Consider the following 9,931-nt stretch of genomic DNA (forward strand, 5'->3'; position numbering starts at 1 on the left):
TGTTTTTTTTGTCTATAGACAGCATGATTTGGAGTTATTCGTTATTAAACCATTAATTTAATTTAGTGGCACTTTATAATAATGTCACGCTACAAGAAATTAGCAAGGTATTAGCAAGTTCTTAATTCATCATTTATCATTACTCCGCTTTATTATGCTATCTATAAATACATATATGTTTATCCATCTGTTACTGTTACATCATTTACAGCTACCACTGCTACGACATCACTGGTAGTAATAATCAGAATCATCGTCGTAGTCATAATATTATATCTGTCTTTATAAATGGCATACTAAGGAGGAGTAATGCTATATGATGATGAATGAAGCACTTGCTAATACCTTACTAATGCTTAATAGTGCAACATTATTATAACGTGCTACCAATTTATTTATTTTTATTGTAGAGCATGGGAATAAACCATGCCATATCACTGACACATAAAAAGTGCTATTTATCAAGACTGGTTTAATAATAAAACATTTCCTAACTTTGAATTAAATATACCTGGATGGGAATATTAGAAAATGCAATTCTAAAACTAGAGGGGCACTTGAAGAGCCAAGGCCAAAGAAAGAGCCACTGACTGGTTCTTTTTTTAGTCCACTAGGCACTTTTTACATCGAACCTTGGAAAAACAGAAAGCATCTACCTTCAAAGATCACTAAGTTCCACTTTTAATAAACTGAACTATTTATTTAGTTCATCTTTTCTAAAGGTCTTAAATTAAAGAATGATACATTATAAAGGAGATTAGTGTTATGTTTTAAAGACAAATGACTTCATTGCTGCATTCATCACCTTAATGGGGAACTTCCCGGAATGGAAGTTAGGGGAACGTTAGAGAGATCACCGGATCTACCTGAGACAGGTGTGCCATGCCCTGGTTATGCTATACATGAAAAGGAGACCTGATACTGCTACACTGAAGCTGAGCAGTAATGCCGCTCCGGGATCTGACTGTCCAACACTCAGGTGGATCTTTTGTGGATGTGTTATGCTGATTTTCAAGCACATCTTTTTAATTCTTGGACTCCAAACAAGCATTTTAAACTTTTCTCCTTTTCTTCTCATTGGTCCTTTATAAATAAACTCACTGCAGCGACTATTTTAACTTTAAAAGTGACAAATGTGTCTGATAAATACATTTCAGCTCTCCGAGCAATTCAGAGAATTTCTGAATGTCATCAGTAGTATCATCCAACCTATGTCACATGTGTTCACGAAACACCAAGACTTTAAAGAAAGTTATATTTATATATGCGTTATATATAAATATAGACTGTTATATAGGCTGAAGAATTTGCTGCCGTTTTCTTTTTTTTCAGTTAATAAGCAGCATTTAAAAATCTGTCACAGGTGGAAAAGCCCTTTTAAGATTAATGATGAAATCACCAAGTATTAGACACATTTTCGTTCCTTGTACATACGTTCACTAGTTACACCTTGCTAGCACTGGGTTGGACAAACTTTTGCCTTCAGAGCTGCCTTAATTTGTCATGTCATAGATTCAACAAGGTGCTGGAAATATTCCTGAGGGTTGTTTTTTTTTTAATCTTTACACTTTCTCATAGTAAAACATACAGCCACCATCATAACAGCCATTATTTAAAGGTTTAATTTTCTTTCTTGGAATCTGCTAGTGAGTCGCTTCATTAAACCATGAAAAGCATGACCACACAGGCTTTCATTTTCACTGATAATTTAATCATACAAACATTCATCAAACATACCAGAAATAAGCTTTCATCTGTTTGCTTCTCACTCACCTAAATGTGCTGCTGTTTGAGTCTAATGCCAACTGATTCATTCTGCAATTCATTTTGGCCAGTGGAAACTTTGCAATATTACATTAAATTGACAATAACTACCTCTGATAGCAAGATAAACATTAATCTCTCTCTTTATTAACAGGAAATGCACATTGTTCTAAGCAACATTTAGATCTCATGGATCCTCAAGTGTCAGCTGAACGGTGTTCTCACGTCAACTCTCATCAGGTTACAGGCCTCAACATAAAAGGATATGACAGGGATCTAACACACAGCATAAAAAAAACAACACACCTTCTTACCAAGGAGAAAAGGTACACTGAGGCCTTGCCATTGGGGTTCATTACTCAGTGCATAGATTAGCAAGTAAGTAAATGCTGAATAACATTACTTAAAAAAAAAAAAGATATGAATCAGTTATTTGATTGGTGATAAAAAAATCAAAAAAAAAATCAAGCGTGTGATTAAATGAGAAATATCAATGAGACCGTTTGTAGTCTTTTAAATGGAACTTCTCAAACATAAATTTAACGAGATGAAAACCAACAATAACATGAATAAAACTGACAGTTGAATGAAAATATCCCATTAAGAATCTTTGGGTAAATTTATATGTTTCCAAAAGAATTTTCCCCTTCTACATTCATCATTTACATTCAACTTAATATGTTAAAAACATTTCCAAGACAGCTTTAAGTTGAATTTGAAGCAGTAAACAAACAACCAAACGGATTCATAATGAGAAATTATGTCTTTACTTCTGTTTATATGACTTGAATTACGCATCTTATACTTTGCAGGAATCTAGTTTTTTAAAACTTTTTATGAATTAATGTATGAATTAATGACCCAACTATGAAGTCAGGAACATTTACCAATAATACAAAATAATTTATGTCAGAAAATATTTGTAATTAATGTACGAGACTTCTGTTTCTCTGATCTTAGCTTCAATTTGGCCGATTCCCTCTTGTTTAAATAAGCTGCACTGTTTCTAAACTTCCAGCTAACGGCTTATAAAATACTGGTCATACTGTATGTGGCATGAAAAACACAGTTTAGACTTATCTAACCTTCAAATAAGCTTTTGGAAAATATTGTTTCTTTAAAAATGCATAAATTATGTTTCAGGAATTTAGTAGTCTAGACAACAAAGAGTCCACAAACCTAATCAACATACCAATAAATCAGAGTAGAAACCGGAGAATCAGTTGGCAAAGTGAATGGCTTTTCCTCCAAATTCTCTTTTTTCATGTTGCACAATCCACACACAAATACACAAACATTCACACACTCCTGTCATCTGTTTAATGGGTACTCTGACTGCTAAAAAAATTATTTTTTTTTGAAAAATAAAAGAAAAAAAGTTATCACTCAAAAGACTCATAGCACTCATTTTTAACTTAGCATTCACACGTGCATACAGTGGGTGCAGGATGTTGGTTGAGCTGCATGTCAGGAGCGTTGGCCTCCGGATATTCAGTCTAACTGGACTTTGCATAAAGTGTTTTTGAATCTCCACACTCTCCACTCTCTACTGACGAACCTCTTCTTTCTTTTGTTGGTGTGACAGACTCCAGAGGTATGATTTTAGTGCTGCTTCACTCCTTCACAAGTCCCATGATTTAAGAGTGCCCAAATGGATAGGGCTCCTGTATACCCTGCAACAAAGAGAAAGGATTAAAAAAAAAAAAAAAAAAAAAAAAAAAGTAGTAGTAGACCAACAACAGACAGAAAACATAGCTTCACAGTTTACAGTCACTGCAACTAATTCAGTGATTGTTAGCAACTTCCAGCACCCACTCAGCAAGGGCATCACCAACTAATCTCTACGCCTGTGTGACTAGGGGCGTAGGGTATTTCCTGTTTAGCAACTGCAAACATTAAAAGTAGATTTTAAAAGGTGCTGACATGAGCAGAAAAAGTCCAAACTATTGAACTTGCTAAACAGCAGCTTTACAGATTTTCAGTGTCTAAAGTCTATATTTTTCAGTATAGCTACATTAGTCTGTGCCATACCAACAACAGCATGGAGCTGTCCTGGCCAACACTGCAAAATTACATCTGGTAAACTTTACATTTAGTTCTAATACGTGCTCTGAGCACACCACCACTCGGGATAATCTATTAAAGGCAAATGTTGACTTTTTAATTTTGTCCACAGAAGATTCAGTGTGATTCAACCCTCATTAACATGCACAGACAAGGTTGTGGCTCTGTGATATGTCTCACCTGGTTGCAAGAGACTACTGATAGATTGCTTTGTAGACTGTTTGCTAATATATCCACAGAGTTTTGTGAAAGTCCATTCTGGTCTTGCTGCAGCTGGTTTGGGCTTCCCTCCCAATGTTCCTCTGCAACTCTATGGTTGCTGTCATCGTGAAGGCTGTTGTTGTTGCTGTTAGGGCACTTGTTTTTCTCTGGTGAGGCGAAGGGGTTATAATCTCCTTCCAGGTTACGATGAGGCTGGGTGTTGAACTCAGCTTGAAAAGAGGAAAGCTGCTGTGTGACACCAAGGAGGCCTCCAACCTCCACACTCAGGATCACCCAAATTACATCTGTAAATAGACAATGGTGTGCTTAAACATAATCATAGAGTTGATAACATGTAACTAAACCTGTGTCTATATGCAGGATATTACCCAATACCCATAAATCAAACGGTTACAAAATATTTACTGTATAATAATTAGGCTGGACTACACTTCACACCTTGTATCCTCAAAGACTTAATGTGATTCTGATCTGCAGCCCTCTTCTTACTCCTTAAGTCAGCATGAAACTATTTTAGGTGGGAAATAATTGTGATGAACAAGTGGATGAAATATTAAAGCCCGGTGTTTAAATTCAACATCCCTCTCCAGCTTAATTTGTAAGTAGAGAAGTCTTTAGAGACATCCTGATAGGACATAAATCAATTAATTTAATGATAAATAATTAATAGTTTTATTGCAGCACATCCATACAAAATGATCTTCATTAATGAAGATGAAGTGCTAATAATTCCCTGTTACTGCGGCACGGCACATTGTACAGTGTAGCAAAATTAATGGGTTAGCAATGTATGGTGATCCTAATGTCCGAGCTGTTAGCATCCCAACAGTGGGTCTCGCTTTACCTGCCTAGATCACCATGGTAACTAATGGTAAATGCATAGTCTAGTCTTGTCTGGAGTAGGTTATATACAGCGTTTCCATCAGCAAAAGGCCTGAGATAACAAAGAAAGCTGATAACCACTGTCGAAACACCATTATCTCTGACTATGGTTTTAGGTTTTGTAGAGTCAACACAAAGTAAGCCTGGACGACATGTATAATTCAGCGTCAGCAGCTTACGTAAGCCATGAATCACAAACAAAATGTGACTAATTTAATTAACTGTCTAATGACAGGGTTGTTGTGTGCCGTGTAAAGCCCCTTGAGGCAAAACTGTAATGTGATATCAAGGTATATAAATAAGATTTACTTGATTTGAACATTTTTTTCTGTGTATACATAACAAAGCCCAAAAACCCCAAACAAAGGCACTCTACAAATAGCTTGACTTATCTGTCTAAAAGTCCAAGACCAAATAAGATTCCAACAAAGCTCTGAAGAATAACCATCTGCGTAGCAGTGCTTCAACCACAGTGCTTCCACAATAGAATTTAAACCTTGAACAGTAAGTTAGCATGACAAAAAGATGACATTACTTCATTAGAGTCACTTTGTCTTTTTATTCAAGAAATTCCATTTATTGAAGATAACTTACTTGCACCTTAGGTAAGTTATCCCCCAGCTGTAGGTCTATTAATGTCTTCCTACACAATATTTCTAGTTTTCTCTCTTTTTTGTACCAGCTGATAGGGCTGTGCAATATGACCAAAATCTCATATCCCAATATAAGACATCTATCGTCCTGATAACGATATAAATCACAAAAATTTAACATTTTCTGTAAATTCTGTGAATCTCGGGCAGCTCGTCTTGCGTGAAGTGTTTCCAGCTGGGCGTCATGTACCTGGAGTCGAGTGTTTTAACCGATGCATGAAACAATACATTTTTTGACATAAGTTGTAACGGCCGCCGTTTTCTTCGTGAGTATTTATTACACAGCGTGCTGCAGGGAAAAGCCTGTTCTAACGTTTGAGTCTAAGGTTTATTTTTTAGCACCTGACGGCTCTTTTTTGCTTCTCATCCGTAAATACTCTGCATACTCTTTCACGTGATTCAGTTTATTTTGAAAAGTCTCAACAGGATCTTGAGCTTTATTGTGAAAGGTTTATGTGGAAAATAAACAAGCGGACACGCGATCGTTGTTGGTAATGACAACGCATAAAAACAGGCGCTTGTCCATCCATAGTGTGGTTATGAGAAAGAGAGAACTTTAAGAAATTAATATAACCACTACAGTGACCATCAAAAAGATGAAAAAATATTGCCGTAAACAGTTTATTTTGCGACACCACGAAACAAACGATAGCGTAAAATGAAACGATAAATGTTTTTATATCGTCATCCGATATATATCGTTATATCGAACAGCCCTAGCAGCTGATATATTACTTATGGCTCCAACCCCTTGTTTAGCTCTGAAGGAAATCCCCATAATCCTATGCCATCAGAATCAACCAGGAAACACATTTTGGCTGTCTTATAGCAAAAACATTTAAAAAAACAAAACAAAAAAGAAGTTAATAAATAAATAAATAAATGGAGTTACTTATCATAAAAATGGAGTTATTATCATCACGATAAGTAACTCCATTTAACATTTTTTAAGTAAAGTTGTAGTTCTCACCTCCATAGAAAAGTCCGGTAGCTGTGCACATTCTCCACTGGCCCTGGTACATACCCGGAGATACAGGACTATGCATCTGCACACTGACATCAGTCATTTCCTGCGGGTCTAGAGAACGCACCATCACCATGTTTATGTGGCCGAACTGATCTCCTCCAACATACTTCAGAGAAACTCCTGGAGGCCATGACTCTGCACCTGGAAGACAAACAGACAATTTTTCTTGTTACGAACTGTACTCATGTACGATATAGTGATTACTAACCAATGATCAGCTTCTATTTTAGATCAGTATTGAATGGCAGGCTGCTCAACCAACTACCTCATTCTTTTGGAATATTTTTATATAATGTGCCTTGGTTGGCTAGAGGCAGAGCTGCAGCATTTAAATAAACAAGTGATTTGCTGTTGCTTGAAAAGTTACATTTTTTTTCCTAACATTTTTGACACAAGAAAAGCGAATCAAAAGAGCCACAGTTCAGTTATGTAACACGTAATGCCACCTTATTTAAATAAAATGAGATTTGTTGAATACACAATAGGGCCTTTGCACAGGATGCCACGTGCACGGTGCTTGCAGTTGGATTCAATATGCTGTTTGTTGGGAGCGCTGAAGGACAGAGCAAAATAGGGACTTTTCAAAACTTCTTGTGCAATATCTGCATGTCTTTTCCTATGTACCTCCACAGGTTTAATACAGCTGTAAAGCTATTAGGAGGATGATATAAGAAATGTAAACTGGCCTTACACACAGGTCAGCCAACAAGAAGAAAGAATTTCAGGCAGTCATTACAGTGTTTTAGCCCAAGTTCATATCTGTTAAAATATGACCACAGTGTCTTTAAGCACTCCCAGGTTGAGTGCTGCGGTTTGTCCAGTAACAAATTGTTTTGCCAATGAAATCAATGGGTTTGAGAGCACAGCGGTGCATGCATTTTGCAGTCACTTATAATGACACTTTAGTATATCTGCGGTCAACAGACTTCAGTCTATGGCTGTCACTGTGTTTATGTGCATGTCTGAGTGATGCTGATGAAAACACAGTTATACTCCACTTGACAACAACTCTCTAGCCAACTAAAGGTAAAATAATAGCTCCCAACAAGTGCTACTCATCTAAAGCCAAAACTGGACAGACCAACATTAGTCTCCATTGCAGACAACCCATCCCATCAAAGCAGTCAACCATTGGGAAATACTGTTACTATTTTATTTTCCAACACAAGTGATATTCTTATTCTAGCTGACTTACCGGTGTTCTGTATCCTCCAGGTCTTTGTGAAAGGTGTGTCAGGTGGAACGGATTCACCCTCACCAATCGTCACATCCTTTACAAAGGACATGCAGGGTGCACTGATGTTGGGACTTTCGAAGTCATAATAGGCTCCAATGGCTGCCTGTAAATTCCTAAGAATGAAAAAACAGAAATTTGAGTAAATCTAAATATTCACTTATAATACAGTTGCAGAAGTAACGCCTCAGTTTTTACAGCTGGTTGATAAATGATTCTACAGGCTATAGCCGTTCCACACATGTGAAGGTTAAATTCAGCCATTTGGTTTGTTTGTTTTTTTGCTTTTTTTTTCCATGCTTCATTTAAAGTTAGTAATTGTACACTGACAAAAATCATCCCCATCATCAGGCATCACAAGGAGACAGATCACGCTTCTGTATGACACATTGAGGATGGGTTCTTCCCGTGACACCAGGTCATCCATAAACCAGCAGTTTTTATTTTTAGAAACCCCGTTGCAGAGCAGCGAGATCACGTGATACTACAACAGCCCCACTCCCAGTGAACGCACTGCTGGAACAGTTGATCTTCCACAGACCCGCATTAGCTGGCTCAGCGCCGCATATGCGCAGAGAAATCTATTTTTGGGATGACTTCAAAATGGCCTTTCCCCTCAGCAGCACATTCATTTTCGCTTCCGTACACTGCAATGGCACCGCGAATTGTTTCACGGTTAAAACATGCCACCGGAAGTCACATTTTTCCTAAAAAACAAGACTTGTCAAGTACCCTCCGTACGTGAAAAAGCTGAAATACATTCTGTCCGGCTAAGATTGATCTGGTTTGCGCAACCAGATATCTGAGCTTCAGTGATCTTTGAGCTCCGTCTCTGCAACTTCAATGTAGATGGGTTACGTAATAAAGTATAGACACAATGTACTGTAGTTGTATCGACAATAAAGGTAACGGGTATCTTAAAGGGTACTCATGTAACTCACTGAATAACAAGTTAAAAGACTGAAATAAATCCTAACTATCCGTTTAGTTCAGTTTAAGTTAGCTAGCTATCCTGTACGTCCTAGCTTTTCAGAATAAAAGTGGTGACTAACAACAGGCTAACACACGTGAACATGTTTTTTGTCAAATACAGCATCCGCTTCGGTGCTATGTTGTGCCTAAACGAAAAAGTATTTGTTTCAACGGAATTTTCCACCGGTATGCAAATCTTGCGACCCTTCACTGTGTCTGTTACAGGCAATCAAAAGTCGGAGTCACACTGACTCAGCTAGTTACGCTTCTTCAACGTCGTTAGCCGTCACTGAGCCGACGCTTCTATGGCCAACGTAAACGCTTTTGTTCTGCGAGGACAAAACTTTCAGAGATATTTTCTGTTTGTTTGTTTTTCAGGCAGACTATCTTTGTACAAAAAATGCTGCTACACAGAAAGCTAGCTGGTACACATTATATATTATCTAACATTAACCAAACAGCAGGCCATACGAGTCCCCGAGCTCACCAGTTGGTCATGTCCAGAAAGAAGGCGCATCCTGCGGGGTTTAGCTGAAACCCAAGAAGTCTCTGAAATTCTGATATGAGGATATCTTTGTCTGTTGTACCCATGCAGCTGAATTTCTGCATGAGCTCCTGGTCCAGGTCCATGCCCTCCATTACGGGATTCGCCCGGATAAACACGGGGGGTTGGCTCCTAATTTAGTCCGAGGCCTCGACTTATCATAACAAACTCGGTAACAGGGTCGAGTGCGCATGTCACCTGATTGCATCCTGAGCCTCCGTGACTGAAAAATGTGGACGCTAATTAAAACATCTTCTACGCGTATACAACAGTAATTAACTGGCAGATTAATTAAAATACCAATAATAATAATAATTCACAAATAAATAATAAATTATTCACTAATAATAATGATAAGAAGAAGAAGAAAAGAACAACCCAAGGAATATCACTTAAAGTATATATAACAATGTATCGTTTATTTATCCTAGAAAAGGTCATAGTTTTAAGCAAAACGATATTCTTGGTGATACTTGAAGTACTAGCAGTGGGACTATGCAGTTAGACTGTAAAATAAACACCTGTAGACAAAAACAAAAAAACCAAAACACCCCCCCGCCCCGCAAGCA

The 9,931-nt window shown here is 37.5% G+C and overlaps 1 protein-coding gene across 1 annotated transcript; it reads right to left on the reverse strand.

Annotated features, from left to right (window-relative positions):
* Nucleotides 1-1,689: 1,689 nt before the first annotated feature.
* Nucleotides 1,690-9,556, reverse strand: LOC146684657 (protein ILRUN-like). The gene is made up of 5 exons (XM_085444119.1): nucleotides 9,306-9,556; nucleotides 7,808-7,962; nucleotides 6,556-6,753; nucleotides 4,009-4,334; nucleotides 1,690-3,437 (listed from the first exon to the last, which is right to left on the reverse strand). Exons 1-5 carry the CDS (start codon nucleotides 9,455-9,457, stop codon nucleotides 3,402-3,404), a joined length of 867 nt encoding a protein of 288 aa, XP_085300245.1. The 5' UTR covers nucleotides 9,458-9,556; the 3' UTR covers nucleotides 1,690-3,401.
* Nucleotides 9,557-9,931: the final 375 nt, after the last annotated feature.

The sequence above is a fragment of the Copadichromis virginalis genome, linkage group LG20, assembly GCF_057382275.1.
Source record: "Copadichromis virginalis isolate Kocher_CV1m ecotype Utaka linkage group LG20, C_Virginalis_male_GT1.1, whole genome shotgun sequence".
In the NCBI taxonomy this organism is placed as follows: Eukaryota; Metazoa; Chordata; class Actinopteri; order Cichliformes; family Cichlidae; genus Copadichromis; species Copadichromis virginalis.